Here is a 27,082-nt window from a genome sequence, read left to right as displayed (position 1 = left end):
AACAGAACTAACTTTTTTATGGTCACAAAGTTAATAATCAAAGTTGGACTCAGATTCTAGAATGTGTGATACCAGAGCATCCATCCTTAAAATTTTCTTTGCATTTTGCCTTTTTTACACCTAATGTAGAACACAGGTCATCAGGATTTTAGGAAGTATCAAATTATTTTGGAGAAAAGTTTTAACCAACTTACTATTAACTACCTATACAGACCTAAAAAACTGAGATCATGAAAATGTACGTAGAGTTGAAATCACTGGTCCTTAAGTAAACATATTTTATTTAATAAATTATGTGAAACAATATTTTAAATATTAGTAATTGAGATTTAAGGACATCCAGATATTTGTCATTGTATCTGCATTATAATTATAATTACATTCTTTAGATTTCTTCAGTTCACTTATTTCTCTAGGTCTTTACTTGACTAAAAACACTGATAATACTGAGTTAGAAAGCAAGTTATAAATAACAAAATGATTAAAAACTGACATGTGATAAAAGAATGTTGTGTAAAACTATTTTGAAAATTTAGTTGGTTTGTAGTTATAAATGCATGCTGTCAATGTTTTTACTAGTATACTAAAAAACAATTTATATAGCTTTTTATTAGCATGATAGTTTTAGTTTTAATTGTCCCTGCTTAAAGCCTTCAGGGTATGATTACATAGTAGCATTATAAAAATTCGTTAGCCAAAATTCCTGATTTATATGCAATCAGAACACTTACAAATGTTTCCAGCTGTATCCTAAAACTTCATGAAAACCTTTAATTGTGATTCATCTTACCTATTTTTAAGAAAGATTTTGTTTATTTTTAGAGAAAGGGATGGAGAAAAAGAGGGAGAGAAACATCAATGTGTGGTTGCCTCTCATGCGCTCACTACTGGGGACTTGGCCCACAACCCAGGCATGTGTCCAGACTGGGAATTGAACCAGTGAGCCTTTGGTTTACAGGCCAGAGCGCAATCCACTGAGCCACACCAGCCAGGACTCATGTTGCCTGTTTTTTTAAAGTTATGACAGTTTTTAAATCTCCAGGGGAGATAAAATAATTAAACTTTCTTTTTCTCTTGTGAGATAAGTCATGTAGAAAGCCTAAATAAGCTGATTTACCTTTTTTACCTTAACAGAGCAATGAGAATACCAGTTTTCAGCCAGGTTTGTGATAGACGGCACAGTAAGTTCTCATTGCTGATTTCCAAGAAGCGGTCTAATCTACCACATGTGGCCTTTTCAATGTGAGACAAGAATTATATTTTTCAAAGTTGCCCTGAAATCTAAATGAAGAATTTCAAATGGTGTGTTGTGTTAATCAGGTCTTAATGATATATCAAAACCACAACCTTTGAGCCTGGCTTAATTTAAACTCCCTAAGGGCTTGAGAGTTCAACTTCTAAAACTGTTCGATAACCTGCCCTTAGATTTTCTGAAGGGAGATAAGATGTGAATGTAAAGTAGAATATATCTAGAATACAATAGCCGAGTACAAAATGAACCTGCAGACGTAAATTTTCTTAATTAGTCTTCCTTCCATACAAAAGCAACCCTCGTCATTATCTGAATGTGGGGAGGACTTAGTGGTCTCTTAGAAAGCTCACCTTAAAGGAAGTGTAAGAATGACGGCAATGACCAGGCTGGTTTTGGAGTTCATCCTCTGTCCCAGCATCCGCTCCGCCCCTCAGAGGGGTGTATTTTAGGAACTGGCCACCTCTGCTTAGCCTGCATGTCACTCTCCCTCTGGGCTCCCCTCTTCCCCTGTTTTTCCTAAACATTTACTTGAACTGTCTTTCACCTCCTTTCTGCATGATATTACATTCCATTCAAAAGCTTGTCAAGGACTTAGAAGTGGTATATGATGTATATATGCTGTTTAGTCAGTAGTTCATTGATCTTAGATATTTTATTATCCCTCAGGATAATAGCGAATGGTTTTTCTATTTTCCTTCAGAAACCCATTAAAAATCATACACACACACTTTTTAAATGTGTGTATTCCCATCTGTAGTTGATTTTGTCTCAATATACATACAAAGGTCAAAAGCTATACTATATATTAGGCAAAGAAAATGTTCTGTCTAGCTTTCTACCCTGTATTAAATCTTTCTTTCACAAATCCTTACTTCACTTGATTCCAAGAAAATTAAAACTTATACTTGTTACTTAATGTTACTTTTTTTCTCCTGGTTTAAATGACTTTGTTTATATACCTTGTTTTTATTTTTGTTTCAGCTTCTATTCGTTTTCCCCAAAGAGTCCCCCTAACCTCTCATTTGAGCCTCTCCTAGGAGCAATCACTGTTCTTCCACTGCCTTCGGGGACCTTTGGTCTTTGCATCTTGGGGATGAACTCCTTACTCTGCACCCTGCTGAACTTGGCTGCCAGGAATGTGGTTGGTGGGTTCAAGTCAAGAATGTTGTGTGGGTCAAGGCCCTGTGACCTTCCTACTCACCTCTCTTCACCACACTCTTCATCTTCCCACCCATCCTAAACGCCACCCCTTTAGATCCCACCGCTACTCAAGTCACCGCCGAATTCAGTGGTGTCCTCCCCACATCTCCTCTGTTAAAGTGCCCGCCCCCGCTTCCCCCGGCCTTCAGGTCAGTGAGAGTCAGAGGGGGCTCAGAAATGGTAGCTCAGTCCTCTTGCTCCCTAGTCGTGGTCATATTGCCATGAATCTCCACTTGAGGCATCTTATATTGGCCTGAGGGTTTCCAACCCCAAGGTTTGCCATAATCCTTATCCCTTTCTGCGTGCTATCCGAGAACGGCCTGTAGGTGACAGGAAGACTCACGCAGGTGGACATGACAGAAGAGAAATGCTCATTACTCCACTTCCAAGTGCATTCTGACTGTGCCGTGCGAGCCACAGTCCTGCACGTGGTGAGTGAACAGGTCACTTTCTCAGTACTTTCCGGCCCTTGTGGTGCTTATATTCTGATAGAGTTGGTCAATATCCATAATGAATAATTAAATTAATTGTTATACTAAAAAATAAAAATGGCAAAGAAAAATATATCTAAGTAAAAGTTAATTTGGGGTCTCCAGGTTGGGGAGAAGGGCATTTATAATTTTAAATTTGATGATCAAGAAATGCCTCATTAAAAAAAATGATATTTTAAAAAGATTTGAAGAAAGTCTGGTAAGAGGCATCTAAGGAGAGGATGTTCCAGACACAGTGAAAAGCCAGTGGAGAGATCTTGAGATGAGAACATGCTTGTTACATCTGAGAAATGATTTTTAAAAAAAAAAAGCCAGTGAATCTTTTTTAAAATTTTATTTTAATCATTGTTCAAGTACAGTTTTCTGCCTTTTACTCCCATCCCAGCCCACCCACCCATCCCTTCCCACTTCCCTCCCATTTCCATCCCCCCTAGTTTTTGTCCATGTGTCCTTTATATTTGTTCCCATAAACCCTTCCCGTTCTCCCCTGAAATTCCCTCTTCTCTCCTCTCTAAAAAAGCCAGTGAATCTGGAATAGAATAAATAAAGGGGATAATTATAGGAAATTTCAGATTTTCTACGTTATTGTGAAAGCTTTGGTAAACTGTAAAGTTTATGGACATACAGCTTTTCTATTACTTTAATGTTTTTAGGACTTGTAGAGGTATTTTCTCACTCATTTTGATGTTGGTAGTTTATCACTCTCTTAATTTTGATCTGTTTACTAGGGAATAACCAACTTTCACCATTTTTTTTTTACAGTTGCTTTATTGTTCATTGATTTTCCTCTTTATTTTTTCTTTCTTCTGTTTTCTTAAGATTTGATACACTCTTCCCAGCTCCTGGAAGAAAGTTTAACCATTGATTTTGGCCTTTTTCATTTTTCTAACACATGCTATAAATTTCTTTAACTAATGTTTCAGTCCACACATGTGTGATGCATTTTTTTTATTGTGGTTACGTTTAAAATATTTTCCAATTTCCATATAATTTCTTCTTTCACTTCTGGACGTGTCCGTCATCCCCTGCCTTGGCAGTGTGGGTTTCTCCAGTTACCTTTTTAGTTCCTCGTTATTTCCATTGTGGCCAGTGGACATGCTTCGGATGATTGACACTTTTGAAATTTGTTGAATTTTCTCCCACTTACTAGTGTATGCTCAATTTTTATGAATGTACCATGGACACTTAAAAAGGAAAGAGTATGGAGATCCCTCAGAAATGTTCCAGCCATTCGGCTTCTGGGCACTTGTCGAAAGAGCACTATTTTGAAAAGAGAGGTGTAGGGTCATGTTCATTGCAGCATTATTCACAGCAGCCAGGACATGTAAGCAACCCAAGTGTCCACAGATGGGTGAGCGGGTAAAGAAGACATCACACACACACACACACACACACACACACACACACACGGTGGAATACTACTCAGCTGTAAAAAAGGAGACCCTGCCATTTGTGACACATTGGACAGACCTTGAGGATTTCCTGCAAAGTGAAATAAGTACAACAGACAGTGATTTCACTCATTTTTGGAATCCAAGAAAACAGAACAAGGGACAAGCGAAAGAACAACAAACTCTTAGATGCAGAGAACAGATTGGTGGTTCCCATGGGGTGAGGGGCTTGGGGGAAGGGCTAAATGGGTGAAGGGATCAGTTGTGTGGTGATAGATGGTAACCAGACTTTTGGTGGTGATCACTTTGTAGTATATACATATGTCCAATTATAAGGTACACCCAAAATGTGTATAATGTTGTATGTTAATTTTACCTTAAAGAGAACACGAATGTCCATTAAGATATACTTGCTAATTTGTTGTTCAGATCTTTAGGTCCTTAGTGAATTTTGTATGGTTCTTCTATCAGCTATTAAAAGAGACATGTTCAAGTCTTCTGGTTTAATTATGGATTTGTCTATTTCTCCTCTTAATTCTATTTTATTTTTGCTTTATATATTTTGAGGCTAAGTTATTGTGTAAGTACACAAGTAGAATTGTGATGTCTTCTTGTTGGAGTCATCTTTCATCACAAAAAATATCATTCATCTCTCCTTATGCTTATGGCTTAAATTCAATTTGTTTAATTTTATATATTTGTAATATATTGTCATCCTTACTCTGTTTTGATTAATGTTTGAATATTATATCTCTTTCTATTCATTTACTTTTAATTTATGTCCTTATATTTAAAGTTTATCTCCTCTAAGCAGAATAGAGTTGGGGTTTATGTTTGTATCCAGTCTTATAATCTTAGTTTTGACTTAGCATAGTCTTTTTTATTTAATGAAATCTTGGGTATGAAATGCTATGTGTTTCCTATTTGATGTTATTTTGTGTTTTTCTCCTTTCTTGAATTTTTAAAAAAGATTTTATTTATTTATTTTTAGAGAGAGGAAGGGAGGGAGAAAGAGGAAGAGAAACATCAATGTTTGGTTGCCTCTCATGCACCCCCCACTGGGGACCTGGCCTGAAACCCAGGCACATGCCCTGACTGGGAATCAAACCAGTGACCATTTGTTTCTTAGGTTGGCACTCAATTCACTGAACCACACCAGCCAGGGCCTGTCTTTCATTTTTAAATAGATAAATATACTATTTTTATGCCATTTTCTTTCTATATAAAGACAGAATGTTGTTGGTTTATGTTATTTTTCTGTTCTTTTGCACTTATACTACATATTAGGGCATGTGTCCTTTTACCACTCTCCTGATACTGCTAGAGCTTTTGAAGACTTGAACTCTGTTTGTCCCCCTACTGTACACACATGGTCACAGGTGTTTTAGTTGCCTGTATTTAAAATTTTAAAGATATTAAACTTAGTGGTTTGTGTGTTTAATATTCATTTATAGTTACCATTTACTTACCCTTTCTGGTGCTGTCTCCTTCATTTCCATGTTTTAGTCTGGAATTTGTCCTTCCAATTTACAAAAAGATGCATCTGGACTGTGATGGCCCAGTGAATGTGGATTTCAAGTTGCCTATTTTTATGTTAAAATGTCTTTATTTCATTGTAATTTTCTCTCATTTTTTTAAAAGATTTTATTTATTTATTTTTAGTGAGGGGGAAGGGAGGGAGAAAGAGAGGGAGAGAAAGATGGATTGGTTACCTACTGACCAGGGACCAAACCTGCAACCCAGGCACGTGCCCTGACCGGATATCGAACCCATGACCATTTGCTTTGTGGGGTGACACACCACTGACTGAGCTACACCAGTTAGGGACCTTCTCTAGTCATGACGTCAGTGGCTTACCTCTCACTGTGAACCCCTTTCTTCACTTGGTAATTTTTATTTGTGCGCTCAACTTCAGTGGGAATATTCCATTTGCTGAGATGATAAAGTGTTTAATGATAGTGATATTTCATTTGTTTTTCAAGGATTTCCTTGAAAAGGATTTTCAAGGATTTCATGAATGTCACGTACAGCTCCATCACACAGTGGGGAAACCCTTGTCCATTCATTTCTTTGGGCAGCTCCGTGTTTCTCACGAAAGGAGGCTCAGGCCACCGGTCTGCATGACCAGCAGGGCAGTGTCTGTGAGGTACTCTGTTATTTGACTGCAGACATTCCCTGTGTATTTTATTAAACTAATATTTCTTTTTGTGAGAAGTCACTCTCTCCATATTCATAAAAACTATACTGTTAAGAATATTACAGATTACTTAAACATTTAAGTGAATTGGGAAACCTATTTTTAAACTACATTTATAACTGTACTCATATTAAGCTCATAATTGTATAGTCATATTTTTGTATTACTAGATAATCATCTTTTGATGAAACAGAGACAGGTAATTAACGAACTAGTAAAGCGAGTTATTTTAAAATACACAGGATCCAGCACAAATAACACCCCTTCTTTATCACAAAATCTTTTATTGCAAATCATGAGCATGTACTTCTGTAACACAACATCACACTCGAGCATACCCTATGATGTTTTAGGTGAAGTGTTCAAATTAAAACTGTAAATTATCACACCTATATTATTACCCCACCAACCACACTCCAACAGGCCTCAATTCTACGGGACCCTGTATTTAAAGCACAGTTTGAATGTTATCATGTAAATGGTTTTCATATTGTCTGGGCATCATCATTAATAATTCTATATATTTTTTCTAATTATTGGATAAAATAATTTTGATTCTTTAAAGTTACCTTTTTTTAAAGGCCCTGCTCACATTTTATATTAATCTTGCTTTCAGGAAATCATCTGTGTAACCCTTTAGCACACTCCCCATTGAGGATATGCTAAGTACCGTGCTGATGCAGAGACGCCCCTCTGCGGACGGCATCCACTCCCACCTGCGGCTCCGTGCCCGTTCCCACTCAGTCCTTCGTTCAGGAAGCACCTCGCCCCCAGGCCCCACTGCCTTTCCCAGGCTAAGCTCTGCGCGTTTAGTGATGTAAGCAAGCTTTTCTAAAAGCCTGTCTTGCTTTGTTTTGTTTTATTTTTTATATCAGATGCCTCTTTTTATTTTCCCATAATATCCTATGTACATCCCTGCGTCCCAATCATATTTCAGAATGAGCGTTTGCGCAGCTGGTGCTCCTGAAGGCACGCTCAGCTTGTAGCAAATATCTTTGCGCCTTCGGTACTTGTCACATTACGTTACTTGTTCCATGAGGGCCTCAAGTAACGGTAGAACTCACGGGTAGGTAGCTCTTACCGCACAGTCACGGCACCAATAACTCACCCAGGACCGTACCAGGCTTTTGTGTCAGGAGAGGATTTTGAACTCAGGCATGTAGCTAGGGGTTAAAAGAGACAGTTCTGCAGTTGGATGACTTACTTTTGTCTGGCTGCATCCATCTGATCACGTAGCAACCCCAGTTCCCAATCAGGCCGTTACTGAGCCATGCATCCGGTGTGGTTCTAGGGTCTTCGATCTTCTTGATAAGGCGAGTCACTGGATTGTGTGCTGGTGTTCACGTGAGAGGTTCTGTCGACTCCTGGTGCATGGCTCAATTTTTAGGTGAGAAATTAGAGGCTATTTTGAATTGCTCGCCGTGCTTCTGGTTTGGGGGTCCCTTCTCCACTCTTACTTCTGGCTTCCCATTAGGGGGCCTGGGAGGGCTCCACTGGCCTTAAAGGCTTGAGCCCCATCTCACTCTGACACGCCCGCTCCACGGTGCAGGGGATAGCGGCACGTGTGGCCACGAACAGGTCTGTTTGGCCCCAAGATGCCCACTTTCCTTTCTTCCCCGCCTTGCGTCGTCCCGGCACTAGGTTGGACAGACCCCCACCCCACCCACCCAGGGGGCATGGGAAGGCAGGCAGGAGGGGTGTGAGCCCCCTACCTGTTTGCTTCCACTCAAAGCCCCTGAGTTTCCTCTTCCCTCACGTGGGGCACTGACCAGGAGCTAGCCTTGCCTGCTCCCACCCCTGGCTCCATATCCGCCCCCGAGGTTCTGGCAGTATCTTTCCTCTGTTCACGTACTACCTCTGCACAGTTGCGCTGTTTTCTGCTCAGTGTTCCATTCTCAGAAAGAGTGCTTTGAAAACAGTCTCTATTACATGTCTTTAAATAACAGCTGTATTAAATCCTCTCTCCTTCTAACCTCTGCCCTTCATTAGAACAGGAAACATGTGGGTTTTAGGAAGGAGCTGAAAACCATGGGCTTTTAAACAGAATAATCCGAGTCATTTAAATTAGCCACGGCTGCAGTCATTCTCCTTAACTTCTGAGTGCAAATCTTGGCACTCCAAGTGTGAGAACAATGAAATTAGAATGTATCAGACTCTTAGTTAAAGATTCAAACTTAAGAGTCACATAAAAGAAGAATAGGAGTAGAGCGTCCTTTTTGGCTGTTAAATTACACCCTTGTCTCTAAGAAATTTTATTAATTACTATTCAAATTTCATAGACATAGTATCATATTTATGTCTTTCCCTTTGTCATTAAAAAACTATTATAAACATTTACATGAATTTGGGAAATGGGAAGGCAGGAGGAAAAATGAACCATAATCTCTTCCCATAAGGTAACTGCAATTAGCAAATTTGCATATTTATGTAATAGTTTTATTGTATTAAAACACGGTGGTATAGATTTATAATACTTCGTTGTAACCATACCGCTATGTCAATATGTACACATCACTTTTGGATTACATTTTCTATGATTTTATTTAAATTTATATTTTATAATAAAATAAATTTTTTATATACTATGAACTATAATATTTATCCCCATAAGACTTTACCTGACCACACGGTAGTCGCTGATTGCCCAGAACCTGGCAAGGAACCCAGGCCCTGAGATCCCTGTTCTTTCTCTTCCCCTTTTCAAAGGCCGGCGCCAGGCAGACACCAAAGCTGAGTATCTGTGGCATCCCTCTTGCTTCCTACTGCTGCTCCTGAGCCAAAATCCCTCCTGTCCTCATGTAGAAACTCTTCGCATGAGCAGAAGCTCTTGACCTTGACAATCTCATCTCTCACTGTCACTGCAATTGACCAATCTCCTTGATTCTTGCCCACGTGTCCCTCGGATGCTGCCGCCTTTTCCACCTTCCTGAGTTCACGGTGACCCTGTGCAATTTCGTGTCCGCGTACTCAGTCCACCAACACCACTGCATCGCTCTCTGCCCTCAGTCTTGATGACCTCTACTTCTACCCTTCTTTACTCTCCTGGCAATACCTAATTGTGTCCTGAAACTTCACCTCTGAAATCTTCAGCCTCTGAATCCCACACTCTTATCACAATCTCCAGTACATTTGTGGACTCCAAATTGTCAGGCTCCATTTGACCTTACCTCTTTACGATCTAGCATAGAGCCTGTTCCTTCTTTCCTTCTCAGTTTTATTACCAACCCTTATGTCCTTTGATCCTTCCTTACAGCTGCTCCACAAAATCTCAGCCCAAGTTTAACCCAAATGTTCCTCTTCTCTCTTTGAGCCATGAGGTTTGGATACTTGCAACTGGCTTTATCAGTGCTGCCCTGGGCTCCTGTTCTTCGTCTCCTGCTGAAGCATTGTTTTCTGATCAATTTACATTAAGTTGTCCGCTAGTACTTAATCAGCGGTCTTCCCAGTTCTCTCAGTTGCTAGTCTAAACTTTTGTTTCTTTTCCCAAAAAATACTATTCAGCTCCCATCCACCTTTGACACGTGCATGAGATAACATTCCCTCTTTTTCCCTGAGATGTACTGGAACAGTGGGACAGTGTTACCACCTACCATTCCCTTGACGCTGTTGCTGGAAGTGCCGACTCTGACTAACGTGTAGCTGGTGGATACATAGCACGTTTGTGTAAGAATCCTAGGAACTATTTCAAAAGATACAGACCCTGGCCTTCAGGCATCCCAGCTCTGGGAAATTTGCTGACCTTTATCCATGGAGCCCGGATGACCAGAAGCTGGGACAACTAAGCCAGGAAGACACACACCAGACCATTGTATCGGAATGAACCATGTTCATCTGCACAGAGAGTGCTTTTCAATCCTCTGCCTTGATCTCTTTGTTCTGATCCACTTTCCCTCCTGACAAACACCTCTGCCTCCACTGAGATGGGGAGACAGGCTTTGAGACATGAGTCCCCAGCATCCCAGGAAGATGGGCTTTGTGCTGATTCCCTCATAGCCTAGGTGATGGGCTTTCTAACATACAATGTGAGACCCACAAAAAAGCTGGAATTATCTTCTGGAGGGAGGCCCCTTATAGTACAGGCATCCCCCGTGAGGTGAGTATTCTAGGAACCCATCTGTATCAGTGCACCACCAGCTGGATTGTTGTGAGAGGCTGCATTCAGCTTCAGTGAATTTGTTTTGATGACTCTCAACATGTTTGCCCATTTCAAGACGGCTGATGTATGAGCGCACTTGCCCACACTACTTTTGACCAAAAATGGCATGATCCCTGTGTCCTACCCTCTCTATTCACCTGATCTCACCCTGAGCAACTTTTTGTTTGTTTGTTTGTTTTCCTGGATGAAAAAAGTCCTCAAAGGGAAACGTTGTGCCAGTGTGGAGCAGGTGAAACGAAAACAGCAGAAACACTAAAAGGCATCAAATTTGACAAGTTCAACAACTGTTTTGAGCAGCAGAAAAGACACGTTGATAGGTGTATTGTATCACATGTAGAGTACTTTGAAGGGGACTGAAGTTTAAATGTGTGAGAATTCAATACACTTTTTTTTTACAGATAAATCTGGGGTGTTTGGGTCTCCCCTCATATATGTGTATTTCATCTCTTAGCTGTTTCTGTAGTTGTATTTTTAAAATAATGTTTATACTATATTTTGCTGAAGGAATATATCTCATTTCCCTGGTAGACCAGTGAGTATGAGGCCTTGACCTTCAGTACAAAGGTTTAAGTGAGTGGTAGAGTTGCAGATATACCTCCCACTCATCTCCATTCTCAACAGTCCCACAGCACCTCCCCTCAGACCTGGTGGGCCTCTCTGGGGTTCCACCTCACTCCTAACATCCTCCTCTCCTGGCATTGGGCTCCGCTAGATAATTCATCTTCCTCCATGGGTCTTCTATCTTTTCCAAATATGGGCAAGGCAATTCTTCTTTTTTTTTTTTTTTTTTAAATATATTTTATTGATTATGCTATTACAGTTGTCCCATTTCCCCCTTCACTTCCCTCCCCCCTGTACCCCCTCTCCCACCCACATTCCCCCCCTTTAGGCCATGTCCATGTGTCATACTTATGCGTTCTTTAGCTTCTACTTTTCCCGTACTATTCTTGCCCTCCCCCTATCTATTTTCAACCTACATTCTATGCTACTTATTCTCTATACCTTTTCCCCCTCTCTCCTCCTCCCACCCCTACTGCTAGCCCCCCATGTGCCCTCCATTTCTGTGGTTCTGTTCCTATTCTAGTTGTTTGCTTAGTTTCTTTTGGTTTTGCTTTAGGTGTGGTTGTTAATAATTGTGAGTTTGTTGTCCTTTTACTATACATGTCTTTTCTTTATCTTCTTTTCTTAGATAAGCCCCTTTAGCATTTCATAAAGTAAGGGATTGGTGATGATGAACTCCTTTAATTTGACCTTATCTGAAAAGCACTTTATCTTCTCTTCCATTCTAAATGAGAGCTTTGCTGGATAGAGTAATCTGGGATGTAGGTCCTTGTCTTTCATGACTTGGAATATTTCTTTCCAGCCCCTTCTTGCCTGTAAGGTCTCTTTTGAAAAATCAGCTGACAGTCTGATGGGAACTCCTTTGTAGGTGACTGTCCCCTTATCTCTTGCTGCTTCTAGGATTCTCTCCTTCGTTTTTACCTTGGCTAAAGTAGTTATGATGTGCCTTGGTGTGTTTCTTTTGGGTCCAACTTCTTTGGGGCTCTCTGCGCTCCTTGGATTTCTTGGAATACTGTTCCCTTTGCCAGTTTAGGGAAGTTCTCCTTTATTATTTGTTCAAATAACTTTTCCACTTGTTGGTCCTCCCCTTCTGGTACCCCTATAATTCGGATATTGGAACGTTTAAAGGTGTCCTCGATGGTCTTAAGCTTTTCTTCGATTTTTTGAATTCTTATTTCATCATGCTTTCCTGCTTGGTTGATTCTATCTTCCTTCTGGTCCACTGTGTTGTTTTGAGACTCAGATTCCTTCCTTTCACTATTGGCTCTCCTCCGTATATCTTCCTTCATCCCTTTTATGGTAATCTGCATTTTTTCATGTAATTTGCATCCAAAATCAACCAGTTCCGTGAGCTTCCTGATCACCAGTGTTTTGAACTGTGCATCTGATAGATTGGCTATTTCTTGGTCACTCAAAAGGATGAGTCCTGGGGGACTGATCTGTTCTGCTGGAAACATATCTTCTGTCTTTCCCTGTCTCTCCTATTATTTTATTTATTTATTTATTTATTTTTTCTCCGGTCTGGTCACTCTTGTTATGGTAGGGGGCGGAGCCTTAGGTGTTCACCGGGCTGGGTGCCCCAGTCGCTAGATTGTGACGTTATATGTGGGGGCAGGGGCGGGAGCGGGGACAGGAGGGAGCAATGGCGACCGTTCCGTACTCCTGGAGCCAGACACTTCCCTGGGCTTCTGGGCCGTGAGCTCTGCCCTGGTCCACAATCGCTGCCCCACTGATTCCCCCAGCCGCTGCTTGCGTACTCAGGGATCACCGCTGCACTGCTGCGCTCCCGCGCCCCGGATTGCTGTCGCGCCGATTTTATGCCAAATTTCCCCCCGACCTCTGCGCGCCTGCGACCCGCGCCAGCCCCGCGCCCGCTCGCTCGGCTCGTCGTCCCCTACCAGTCTGGATGTACGGGTCTACTTCAACTTCTAGGCTGTCCGACTTCCATTTAGATAATTCCTCTGACAGTTCTGATATTATGACTGCAAATCATTGTTGTAAATTATTGTTGTTCTGTTCTTGGTTGTGCGAAGAGGTACGGTGCGTCCACCTATTCCTCCATCTTGCCCAAGGCAATTCTTCTTTGATTTCAATTTAATTATTTCATGCCATTATTGTTTAAGTTTCTGGAGAAAGGAGGAAACTTAAAAGCAGTGAGCTGGTCATCTTTAACCAGGGGCGACTCTGCACCAAATCGTTATCAGAAACAAAAGCTCATCAGCTAGTCGATGGATTCAAGGTTGGGGTCCAACCCCAGTTCTGTCCTATCTAGTAGTCACATGATCTCTGGGAAGTCATTTTGCTTGTTCATGCCTTAATATTTTCATAAAATAAGATTAAATGTATTTTATAAGGGTAAGAGAATTAGAGACTATACAATGAATTCAATAAATACTAGACATTATTTTAATAACTTTTATCATTTGAAAATACATTAAAACTTACACTTAAAAGATTTCAATCCCTTGTGTTAAATGATATTTATTCAGGGGTAGATTCGAGTTAGTAAAATAGTATATAAATCTTTGAAAAGTTATCAATGTTTTCAGATCTTATCATCTTTACTGATGATTTAAATCAAAGGATCAAATATCTTGCTCGAAGTTTTACCTTAAATAATATTTCAGTATATACTCTGCTGTCAGACCATCTTATTAGCCAAGAAATTTTCAGAAGAAATATGTTCAATTTTCCAAATATCTCAGCAAGTTATTAATTAAAATGGTATTTCACCAAATTAAATTTCAAAATTTATTTACTCAATATAAATGTAAGTACAAGAATGTCCTATATGTAGTTTATTTTATTTTAGGGTATTTCTTTGATAGTAGCTTCTTCATAAGAATTAAAAATATTTAACATAATCATTGCTTTTTATTTATATTTCTAAGTTGCTACTCATCATTTATCTTAAAAGGCAATAAAAAGTGGTAATTATAAAATGTATCCTTACAGTACACCTTTTGAGAATTAGATAATTGATAAAATAATTTCATCTAAAATGTGAAATTGAAAGGAATATTAACAGTTTATTAAGTGACTTGTATGTATGCATTTACCCCTAAACTTCCATTTATAAAGGCTAGATATCAGCCTTAGCTGGTGTAGCTCAGTGGATTGAGCATTGGCCCACGAACCAAAGGTTTACTGGCTCAATTCCCAGTCAGGGCACATGCCTGCATTGGGGGCCAGGTCCCTGGTTGAGGGTGTGTGAGAGGCAACCACACATTGATGTTTTTCTCCCTCTCTTTCTCCTTCCCTTTACCTCTCTCTAAAAATAAATAAGTAAAATCTTTAAGACAACGGCTAGATAACATATTTTGACACCGACGTATTTTTGTTTCTTCTGTTAGTACCTAGCGTAAGTGTTTGCACTTTAATTCTGATACACAACAATCAATGTTTGTGTTTTCTAGGCATAGCTTACTTGAGCGGAATGTGCAGTGAAAAGCGGAAATGCATCATTGCCGAAGACAACGGCCTGAACCTGGCATTCACGATTGCTCATGAAATGGGTCACAAGTAAGTAATGGTGCTAGCTATGCTGGCAAACTGGCACATGGCTACAATTTGAGTGAGTTGTCTGAACATGCATTTTTTTCCTTTGAGCTCAAGTTTTTTAAAAATTAGGGAAACCAGAAGAGGAGGAGAAGACCATCTAAATTTAACATGTCTTCTGATATAAGCATTCCTGCTAGTGTGAACAGCATTTTATTACACTATCGAAATACTCAGTGGGACAGTCATTACATGGCACAGGACTGACTTTACTGCACATCTTCAAGTGAAATAAACTTTACAGTACTTGTGACACTACAAAGCCATGTATTACTTAAGCCTCTAAGGAATTAAACGTTTGCTCCGGCTGATGTGGCTCAGTGGATTGAGTGCTGGCCTGTGAACCAAAGCATCACTGTTTCGATTCCCAATCAGGGTATGTGCCTGGGTTGCAGGCCAGGTCCCCAGTGGAGGGCCTGTGAAAGGTAATCACACATTGATGTCTCTCTCTCTCTCTCTCTCTCTCTTTCCCTTCCCCTCTCTAAAAATAAATAAAATCTTTAAAAAAAGAAAACACATAGTACAAGTTTAAATACTTTTAGCCTATAATAGTGCCAATGCTTGTTATTACCCAACTCAAAGTAAAGGACTTAATTTGCATGGTCTAGGACTAATGTGTTTCAAAGAGAATTAAACTGGATACACATTTAACAAGTGAGGAACATTATCTATGTCCCAGGCACAATCTAAACACTTGACATCAATTAGTTCATTCAAAACTTACAGAAAGCAAGGATCTCATTTGACAGATGATATTAATAATAGCAATAAATAATTAGTGATAGCAATACTTATATAGCACTTACTCTGTGGCAGGCACATTTCTATATGCTTTACATACCTTTACAAGACTCTGGCGAGGTAGTACTATTAGAGTGCCCATCTTAACTTCCCTGTACTGAAAACTGCAGTACAGGGAAGTTAATTTACCTTCTCAGAGTTATAAAAATAGTAAATGTTGAGGGAGGATCTGACCTTAATTCTTCTAATGCAAGTCATGCTGTTCTGAATGTCTTCATTATCTGCTTGCTACCTTTGGGTCCTACATAACTCATCATCAAAATGGGGATAATACCTGTGTTACCAGATTGTCTTTGGATTCAAATGACAAAAGATCTACGCAAATATTCAGAGGCAGCCTATGAGAGCAGAAATTGCGTGAGTCAGCGAGTCAGATGAATGTTGACTGCAGGTTTCCCTGCCCTGTAGCGGGATCAGTCGTACAAACGAGAATATTTTGACTGGACTCGGATTTAGAGAGGTTCTTCTCAGGCAGGGGATCATAATAGAGGCTTCTTTGGTCAAAGACATACTTAGTTCGGCCAGCGGTGTCTAAAAAATGGAGTGAGTTACCAACATTAAAAAGTATAAATTTGACATAAAAATTCAAATTTGCAGACCTGGCAGCACTAGACACACAGTCCCACATGGCGACCACTCCTCCGAGCTGAGCAGCAATCCGCCCCCGCGGGCTGGGCCCCGCCCCAGACACCCGCTCCCGTTATTCGTGTCCTGTGCCTGGACTCGAGACAAGGAGCGGAGTTAAGTCTGATCTCTGTAAGCAAGCTTAGAGGACAACTTAATACAGCATATAAGAGTGTTTGAGTAAAAAAACAACTTTTTATTCAGGTAAATGAAGTACAGGAAAATAATCAAGTCATAATGACACAACTCAGTGAATTATAAAAATTGAATATACCCATGTGTCCATAACCTAGTCCAAGAAATAAGACAGTCCCAGCAGTGATTGATTTTCGATGTCCCTACATAAATATGTAGATATACTCTCATTTTCTCCCATGCAGGCTTTGAGTCTTTAACTGAGTGCTCTAGAAACAAAAAGAAAATAAGTACACTTTAAAGTCATCATCCTGCAGGGGTAGTATGCAATACAATAACCTTGTTCGGTGTTGCACCCCATAAATGGTGGGATTTAGAACCTTAATTCCATTTTTATAATTTAAAGATATATTAGTTTCATCATACCAGGAAAAACCATGTGCATCCTTAGAATGAAAAATGTTGAGAAAAAGGTATGAAGGCAAGAAAAATGTTACCACTAAAAAATGTTAATGCAGTAAATGCAAATTAATCATAAATATAATTTTTATACATTAAGTACAAATTTCTGAATAATTATAATTTCCACTATTTAGCTAGTCATTAACAGCTTGATGTATAAGCAGTCTGTACATTTTTAAGCAATAGATGTTAAGTAATTTTCTCAAGTCCCCTAAATAATAGAAGGTTCACTTTAAAAAGTTGTTTTACTTTTTAAAAATGGATATGTGAAGTTACTTTATTCACTTGTATTCTTAAATGTAGAAAAAACACTAATTGAACACTAATTGAAACACTAAAGGAATGAACCACAATCCATGTTACTTTATTAACATGTAAAGTCTGGATCAAGAGCCTACTCATACAACTAGTGAAAAAAAATGACTGAATGATATGATTTAAGGGAAGGCCACTTTAACTTTACGCAGTAGAAACATTGCTTTATGACTAGGAACTCAGGTTGGAATGGCTAAAATGATAGTGAAATATTATTTTATCTGTCTTTTATAGAATGGTACCCAAAGTCAACAGAGATATACCAAAAGTACGTGCAATGCCTGATGGATGAAGACCAGGACATGTGATGCATTGTACATTGAGCTCCTTAGTTGCTAAAAGTTCTTAGTAGTAGCAGTCAGTATTCGTCTTGAAAGTAGAGACTAGTGTTGTTGTTTTTTTTGATGCTAGAGATTGGTAGACACAAGCATTGAGAATCGTGGTATATTTACAAAGAGCAAACAAAGAGGATGGAGTTAATTTGGGTAAATTCAATGTCAGACATAAAGCACAATGAAAAAAAAAAGGAGTTGAAAACCCCAAATCCAAGCTGCTAGACCACCAGGGAGGGTCAAGCGTAAAGAAGGTCAAATGCATGGTGATGGCAGAAGATTTCATTTTGGGTGGTTGACACACGATGCCACGTATGTGTCATATATCATAGAAATGAACCCAAAACCTGTATAATCCTATTAACCAATGTCACCCAGATAAATTTAATTTAAAAAGAATTTTAAAAATAGAAAGAAAGAAAGAAAGACATATGTAGGAAGAAGAAAATTTTAAAATGAACATAAATACATAGCCTTTCAAGTAGGGAAAGTTTTCATAGATGTTAGATAATTATATGTATGAAACCTGTGTATACACATACCAACATAGCTCCTTTTTTAGAAAGTTGCCAGTGTTGAACATTTAAAAACAATATCTATCTATCTGTATATCTATCTATCTATCTATCTATCATCTATCTGTTTTGAAGAGAAAAAAGATTACTAAATGCTTATGGCATTAATCAGAAAATGGGAAAAAATACAGAGCTCTTTTAATTAGAATATAATTAAGAGTCAGCTATTTAAGTAAAACTATTAAATTTTTTTCTTTCTTTTTTTATTTTCTTTTTTGTTTATAGCTTCTTTCCATATAATTATGCAGAATGATTTTATTTACACTTGTCAATTCAAGAATATCTTTATAATCATACATGTAGTGTTTCTAAATTGAATTGGAACAAGCACATTTGTTAGTTGGCTTGAATTTGATTTCTAGAAATTCCCAGAGCAAGAGCACATATAGCTGGAAAAATCGATGTGGTAAAAATTGATGTGGGCTACCCAATAATTAAAAGTGACCCTTAAGGATGAGAATTTGAGTAATTGAAGAGAGCAAAAAAATTCTTTTACTATTACAAAGGACTCTTAAATAATGTCAGCAAAAATGTATTAAATTTTTCTCTTCAGAAATTATCAGTTTAAAAAATCTTAATGTAGTTATATTACAAATGTGACTTAGAGTCTTAGCAAGACAGGAGAAATAAATGATTTATACCACTTATGTATCCCTTTTAAAATTATCTTTCTTTTTAAACAATAGGTCAGGGGAGTGATTATTTTTCTTGTAACCAAAAATTTTGAGAATGGAATATTTTAATTGATAGAGTGTTTTTATACTATGAAACATGAATGAGAACCTTCATCAATTCACTGTGATGAAAACTATAACATCATTTTTATAAGTAAAAATAATTTATTGTTCATGAATTTGGCTTATTGAATGCATACATAACACATTCACCACATTTTATATGTTTTATGTGATCTTTGTGAGCAGCAATTTGTTGGAGAAAGATTTTCCTTTGATTTCAAGTCATAATTTAGTATTAATGTATTAATTGTGGTTGGATTATAGTGTTTGAGGACAATGTCCCTGAGATCACCCTGAGGTCCATGATTTGCTAAAAGGACTCATAAATCTCAGCAGAGCTGTTTCACTCATAATATTGGTTCATTATAGTGAAAAGATGTAGATTAAAATCAACAAAGGAAAAAGGCACAGAGCTGGAAGATGCCCGGCACAAGCTTCTACCTGTCCTTTCAAGTGGTTGTGCACATAGTGCTTTGTTCTCTCAACAACGTGTGAAAACATGCACAGTGTGTTGCCAACCAGAGAAGCTGACCCAAGCATTGATATCCAGGGTTTTTACTAGAGTTTAGTCACATGGGCATGGCTGACCACCCACAAGGCAGACCTTCAGTCTCCATCCCCTTCAGAGACCAGGCTGGCCCAAGTTCCTCCCATCCCTAATCACATGGTTAGTATTAACTGACCAGGTAAGCAAAGATGCTCTTACCAGGCAGGATATTCCACAGGCTTAATTGTTACCTTCCAGGGGCCAAGCAAGGACCTGACCTTTCTTTGAATTGTGCAAGTTTTGGACCACTCAAACTTGTGGAGTTAACTCTGTACTGCACAATTATGCAATATTTTTGAAGTCTTCAAAATATATTTGTTAGGTTGCTAAAGGCTATCTAGCAAGAATAATGATACCTTTTATCAGCAGGCAGTGCACTAAATATTGTGTATTCATATCCAACCCAATCACATGGTAATCTTGAGCTAAGTTGTTATCATCATCTTTTTACAGGTGATGAAACTGAAGCTGACAGAGATTCTTTTTTCAGGAGATCTTTTGTTTGATATTAAGGATGCACTTTATGATAAAATGTATTGTTAATATTTTCTCTTTGTTAATTCAATCTTGTTTTTAAATGTTTTTGACTTACAGGTATTTTTTAGTAGTCAAATTTTATATTTTCTTTCACTATTTCTTCTATAGCATTTTGCAATTAGAAGAGCTTCCTCATTCTAAAATTAGGGAAACACATTTTTGTCCAGTTGTTTTATATTTTCTTTTCTCTCTCATTTGTGCTCTCTCTTCTTTCTCTCTAGCCATTTAATATCTAGAATCTACATTAGTGTATATAATAAAGTTCTCACCATTAAATTTTATTTTCTCAGTAACTGCTCAGTAAATGATCTTATTATTCAAAATGTGATCCCTGATTAGATAAGGAGTTTTACCAAAATATAGATAGCATATTTACTAAAATCTATGTGAAATATCATTCTTAATGGTGAAATATTAGAAATTTCCTCTACAAAATTAAGAAATAAACAAGGATCTCACTACACCTGCTTCTACTGTGTACTGGCAGTCCAAAGAACTACAGCATGACAGAAAAAACAAAAGGTGTAGGATGAAAATGGAATGCAAAGCTATTTTAATATGCAAATGATGTGATATGATGGACTACATAAAAACATGATAGAATGTACAAAAGTATGGAGTTAATTTGATGTGTTTAGTACTATTATTAGATATAAGACAAATATACAAAAATCCAATGTCAATAGAAAATACAAAATATCATTTAAAAATACTATTTAATGTAGCAATAGAAAACACAAAGTACTTAGGAATTAATCCAGCAAAATACAAGAAAGTTTATGCCCCTACTGAAATGCATTAAATTAAGCCTTTTTCAATAAAAATATACCATGTTTATAAATACATGCAGTATCTTATAGATGCCAATTCTGCTATAAATGATTTAGATGTTTGTGGAAATTTCAATAAATGTACCATCACAGCTTCTCTTATGGAAGTTGGCAAAGTATTTCCATAATTTATATATAGATGCCAGTTGTTAAAAATAGCAAAAATATTCTTGGAGCAGGAAGAGATGAAGCTGGAAGCGAAGACAGAGGAAGGTGTGGGGGGAGTGATGTGGGAATCTTACTTTAACAGAGATCCAGATCTGTTATGAAACCATAGTGGCTGAGGCATTTTGACACATTTGTGGGCACAGACCGACCAGAAGGGTAAAATACGGAGTCATAAACAGGCCTGTGCCCACGTGGAGACCGGACGTCTGCCTGCCGTGTCATTGCATGCCCACAGAGAAAGTTGACTACTCAGGAAAATGTGGTGATGTGTTTGGTTTCTCACAAGTATAACAATGAAATACATAGCTATGTCTTCACATAATTTCTAAAAATCAATTCTGGATAAAATAGAACTTGACAGGTCACAGATAACACTTTTCAGCGAAAGTGTGTGAGTCCGTCTTTAGGACTTCGGGACTGAAATGATGTCTGAAGCAGCACACTTCCAAGTGCCTTTTTTTGGATGGCAGAGGAATGGGGTGTGACAGACACATCTGACACAGATCTCAGATCTGGTCTCGTTCCAGTTCCTTCTCTCTGTGATGTTTCCTCTAGTGCTTAAGTTGCATTAGACTATGTAACACACATACAGACACATCTCTCATGTGCATAGATACATAACATAATTGTTTTTATGAAAATATTTCATAATTTTCAAGTGAAAATAAAACTAGGAAGGAGTGGCAAGATGAGCATTATTTGTGTAATTAGAAAACTGAAGACATCTAAAAAATACCTATCATGACAATAAAAGTTTTTATTGGCCTGTTACAAAACTATATGAAAAATTTTGCATTCTAATACATAAGCAACAACTGTTTCTAAACTATGAAGAGAGAATGTATATCAAAGATAGCAAAAAATTAAATAAAAGAAAAATTTTAAAGATAAAATATGTAGGAATATACTTACAAAGGAATGTACAAAACTTATAAAAAGAAGAATTTATAACTACATAGAGAGTCATAAAAGTGGTTTAAATAAATAGAAAGACATTTCCTGGTTTGGAATAAGAACAGTCAATATTATAAAATGACAGTTATCTATATATAAATGTAATGTGATCTGCCCAAAAATACCAGTAGAATTTTTATTTCTTTTTTATTAGACATACTGATTATAGAGTCCATATGGAAAAATCAACATAAGAAATTCCTTGTTTAAAAAAAAAGAAACCCTGAGGAGGAGAGTGAAGAAACTATGAAGGGGAGAGTGAATGCTATCAGATATTATTACATTTCACAGTAGATAAAGCAGTTTGTTCTGGTGCTTGAATATGCAGACAGGGCAATGGAAGAATTCCATTCATAACCAGGAGATGCTGCGGGAACATAGTGTACACCAGGAGCTGCAGCTCCAATCAGTGGAAGGAAAGGGATTACTCAGTAACAAAGTAATAGAAATCCGATTCTGTACCTTAGACATTACATCAGAACACACCAAAACGATTTGTGCATTGAGATTTTGTTTCATTTGTTGTTTTTTTCTTCTTTTCTAGTCTTTTAATAGGGAACGTCTATTATTCTATATATGAAGTCTATAAATATGTAAGAAGTCGCATAAAATGAACACCTCAAAATTAAATATCAATCAGAAAACTACAACAGTGAGAGTATTTGCAACATATAAGACAAAGTAATCTCTAATATGTACTGATTTTTACTGATATTTTCACACACACACACACACATACACACACCCTATTGGATAGCAATCTCTCTGAAAGTAAGATTTCTGTCTAATACATTTCCCCACAATGTGAAGTTGAGTGCATTGTACATGATAGGCACTCAGACATTTGTTGTATGAATGAATAAGCATTTATTGTGCAAAATACTTATCTGTTGGACAGTCATCTTGAGACACAGAGTAGAAGGCAATTGAGTTCTAGAGGCAGAGAAGAGGAATTAGTTGGGTTAAAGATGCAATTGCCTTGACTGAGTAAAAGAAAATGACTATATAAACATAACTATGGTAAAACAGTTTTCCTTTTTGGCACATGATATTTTGAATTTCTGTATAAAATAGATTATGTGGAAATAAAATAGTTAAATTATATGTCAGTTACGATAAGTCTACTTTGAAGTCTGGCTACAGTCATATCTGATTATTTCATGCAAGTCCTGAAGTCATGGACTTGGACGGGCCAAATCCAGCAGTTTAGCAATATGACCATTTAATTTAAAATTCTGCTACTTCAATAAGAAGCCAGCAGGTGCCCCAGGAGGCACCCTGTATAACATAAATTTGGCTCGTCTCAGCTTGCTGGAGGAGTCCTTCTTAGAAGAGAATAAAATGTTTGCCTTTTATTCATCATCGATGTGTATGAGTAGATCTACTAGAAGAACAAGAAGACATATTCTAGAGGGAGAGTGGAGAAACAGTAAGAAACAAGCAAGAAATGAAGAAAAAGGCAAATAAATCCTCTCCTAGACTGCTGGGGTGGGAAAGTGTGAAGGAATAATGGGTTGCTGTAAGTAGATGAGAATAAATATGCACTGACCTCTAGAACTCCTTAAAATGTTCAAACCCAGTTACTCTGTTACAAATGCTCCTTTGCCCACTAAAATTGGTGATGGCTACGTGTAAATTTCCTGTGCCCACATCGAACGCTTCAGAATTCCCTAGAGCAGAAGTCATGAGTATCTTCTTCTAACTCATGTGCCTTGGTTAAGGTTAGAAACTACTCAGTGGGCAGATGGAGAGAAAGCATGTCAGGGACGTGCAGCTTTGGACCTGAATCCTCGTTGTGCCAGCTGCTCATTGAATGAACTTTAGGCAAGTCAACCTGCTGAACTCATTTGCTTCATCCCTGAAATTTGGATAAGTTTTCCCTTCAAGGTTCCTTAGTAGGTCAGTGATGCCCTAATCTCATGGTGCAGTGGTTGACTCAAGGCAGAGTGAATGGGTAGTAGTCAGTCATAGCATAATGTTTTATGAACGCTTTATTGTGAAAGGAGATTTTCAGCCTCCATGGCCGTACATCTCTCAGTTTGTCCAAGCAGTGATTTCACATTCTCCTGAACCTCATTGGATTGGCAGAAGTGTGCTTATTTCTTATAGACCACTAACATAACATCGCTTTTGTATTGTTTTTTATGCGGACAATGGTACCAATTAGAGTAATAAGAAGTTTGCCGAAGTTAATCATGATAATGGGACTTCAGCCCACGCACATGTGGCTGCACTCCCACGCCAGTCTGTCCAAATGTGGGTTTGGACATTGTAGTGAGGAAGGTAGGAGAGGGAAAAATTCCCCCAGCTAATGAAGAGCCTTACCAGAACTATCCTTCTGTTTGCACTTCTCTGACACGTCTTGGCAAAAGCGTGTTCCGAGTGAGGCAAGCAGCCCTGCTTGAGCGGAGCTGCAGAAGACTTTTCAGGCTGCGGTTTCTCTAAGTCAGTGAGAGACCACGGTGGTTTCAACTGTCCATTAAATTTACAGAGTGTTTGGTTGCATCAATGATTCTCTATCAGTTGATATGTCTGCGGGCATTTATTTAATAAGGTATTACACTAAACAATTCAAGGAATTAAAAAGAAAATAGGACAATTCTTGTTCTCTGAACGCTTAAATTCTAGGTGGTGGTGGTTTATGTGCGAGCACATCACTTAAAGTTCACAGAACTAGGAGGTAATTCCGATATATCCAACATCCCATACATTTGAAGGGTCAAGGAGTTAAGGATTGTGAGACATACATGCTAGAATTTTTGAAGAGTCCTTTATACAGGAAGAAGGTCTTACAACTGAATTGTATTTGTAAATACAGATAAACTGAGGATCTGTAAATACAGATAAAGGGTTCTGAGAGGAAAGGCCCGTATAAAAGGGTAGGCTGGAATGAACTATTACCTGAAAATCAGATTGGAATCAGAGTACAGATCATTTGAAAAACAAGATAACAAGTTCATTGGTTCTCTGAATTTTAAGTAAGAATTATCTAAAAAATGTGTTCAAATGCAGTTTCTTAGGCCTTATTGCTGAATGTTCTCTTGCCATCGGCTGGAATAGGGCTGAGAAATCTGCTTGTTTTCACTAACCAGCATCATCATGATCTCCAATTCTGAGGCACATAAGTTCCTATTTTCAGTATTGCTTGTAGGAAAATTAAAAGATTTTTGCCTAGGAAACTAGGTTTTTTTCTTTTTTGTATTAATGTATTTATAAGATGATGCAGACACTGGCCCTCAGTGTCCGCATCATTATGGATGAAATGAGACATTCACACAGACTACTGAGTTCAGTGGAGGAAAAGGGACAGCATGGCTTTTCTCTCAGGGGGAGCAAAAGCCTTGGCCCTTGCCATGACCGGCCTTTATTGGGTTTCTCAGCACATTACATGCCAGTCCTCATTTACTATGTACAAGTTCACTTTAGGTGGTTACCTTTTACAGAAAACAAAGGAGCCAGTGCCGCTAATCACATCACAGAAGAGGAACATTTGCAAATGAAAAGGAAAAAGTGGTTGAGCCAGTTACATTCATCCTTGGAAGGTTTAACATGGATTTTAGGAAGTTGCTTTGCAGTAAATGTTCTCAATTCAGGGTGAGGGAGTTTTTTAGCAAGAGCAAGACTCAAAGCAGCCTAGGCACATTGCAGGCTTAATTCCCCACAGGAGAACCTATCCATGGGCATAGGTCCTGTGCATCTCCGAGTGGGAGCTGGGCCCACGTCACGCAGAACAGTCTCCTACAATAAGAAACTAAAGTCATTAAGCCAAGGCAAAGAGTTAAGGGGCAGGAGGTCAGCGGGCAGACTTACGACAACTCGGAAGTGGGGAGGACCTGCGCTGGTCTGGGCAGACTTCGGGAGACATGGGGGCGGGGGAGGGGAGACGTGTGGAAGTGACAGGATCTAGGAGTTTATTCGCTGCAGGAGGACAAGGAGAGTTCCTACCCCAGAGGGTACTGAACTTCTCGAGGGTGGAAACTGGATCCTACTCACTTTTAGGACAGTGCCCAGCATAAAGTGGGTTCCCAACGAGTGTTCGTTCATTGAATTGCTAGATAAACCCGTCACGTAAAGCACAGCAAAGTCAAAGAGAATCTTTTTGTATCTCTACTCTTTTTTTAACCTCCAGTTTTTTACCTCTTTGCTGACTTGCTTCTCATTGCCTTTTGATTTGCATCATCACAGAGGTACACATTTCATTGTTTCATGCAAATTAAAATAATTGAAATGATTTTAAATAAAAAACTATTGAAAATATCTTGTATGTCTTAATGCTAGGCTTTGTTCCATGAGCACACAGCAGCAGAGTTACATCGGGTCAGATGTGGGCACCGAATTTTCTGAAATTAAGTGACATTTTGGGAAATATAATCCACTTCCAGTTAAATATTATTATGGTTTGTTTCTGTTTTAATTGATTTTTTCATATAATATGTGGCTTTTAGTGGGAAATTATGTATCATGATAAAATGTCTAATGTGTTCAGCACCAAAAAAAAATGGTCTTTTAAAATACTGCTGTTAACAAATTCTGAATTTTTAAAAATTATCCCCAAAATGTGAGTGAATTCATAAATGTTCTCTTCTGTAACTCTTTGAACATCAAAAGGGACTATCTCCAAAATCCAAATGCTTCTCCAGCTTTCCGCAGGATATCACAAAACTTCCTGGCAGGCACTTTTAAACAAGTTGAGAAGTTTTATAAGATAAAAATATTTTTTCAGTTGACTTGACAACCATGTACGATGTTAGTGGAGAGTTTATTTGCCCAAGGCTCTTTGTCAAAATGAATTTAAACTGAGATTATTAAAATGTAGCTCAGTGGCACAGCGAGCGGAGAGGCGCTGCTGATGTCTTACTCCGAGGACGCTTCCCACTCCCGTGGCTTCGGCGTGGGACTACATGCGCGTTTCTGCTAACGGAGAGGAGGCCTTTGCAATTATTCAGAAAACAATAAATCACTTGCATCCATCAAGAGTTTGCAACCAGAGAGAGAAACACTGTGGGTTCAGTGGTTTGGAGGCCTCCCGGCTTGACCGTCGGAGTGCGTGGGTCTCAGTCAAGGCTGCGCCGGGAGCCCCAGTGCCTCCCTCATCTGTAAGCTAAAGTCATGATAATGGGAAGACTGTGGGAATCTTGTGGGGAGTAAGTGATGTCACCTCTGCGAATGATTAACACGGTGCCTGGAACAGATCAAGGCTCACAATTAATCGTTCTATTTCAAATCTGTAGAATCAGGCCCAAGCAAGGTCCCCCGATG

The 27,082-nt window shown here is 38.5% G+C and overlaps 1 protein-coding gene across 3 annotated transcripts in view; it reads left to right on the top strand.

Annotated features, from left to right (window-relative positions):
* Positions 1–27,082, top strand: part of ADAMTS19 (ADAM metallopeptidase with thrombospondin type 1 motif 19) — a 244,175-nt gene that overhangs the window by 110,628 nt on the left and 106,465 nt on the right. For all 3 annotated transcript variants that reach the window (XM_036014922.1, XM_036014923.1, XM_028528758.2), the window contains exon 8: positions 14,665–14,770. In XM_036014922.1, coding sequence (XP_035870815.1) covers positions 14,665–14,770 — 106 coding nt within the window. The remainder of the gene's footprint in view (positions 1–14,664; positions 14,771–27,082) is intronic.

This window comes from Phyllostomus discolor, chromosome 13 (genome assembly GCF_004126475.2).
Source record: "Phyllostomus discolor isolate MPI-MPIP mPhyDis1 chromosome 13, mPhyDis1.pri.v3, whole genome shotgun sequence".
Lineage (NCBI taxonomy): Eukaryota > Metazoa > Chordata > Mammalia > Chiroptera > Phyllostomidae > Phyllostomus > Phyllostomus discolor.
The sequence above is the reverse complement of the archived record's forward strand: the minus strand, read 5'-3'. Positions and strand labels throughout refer to the sequence as shown.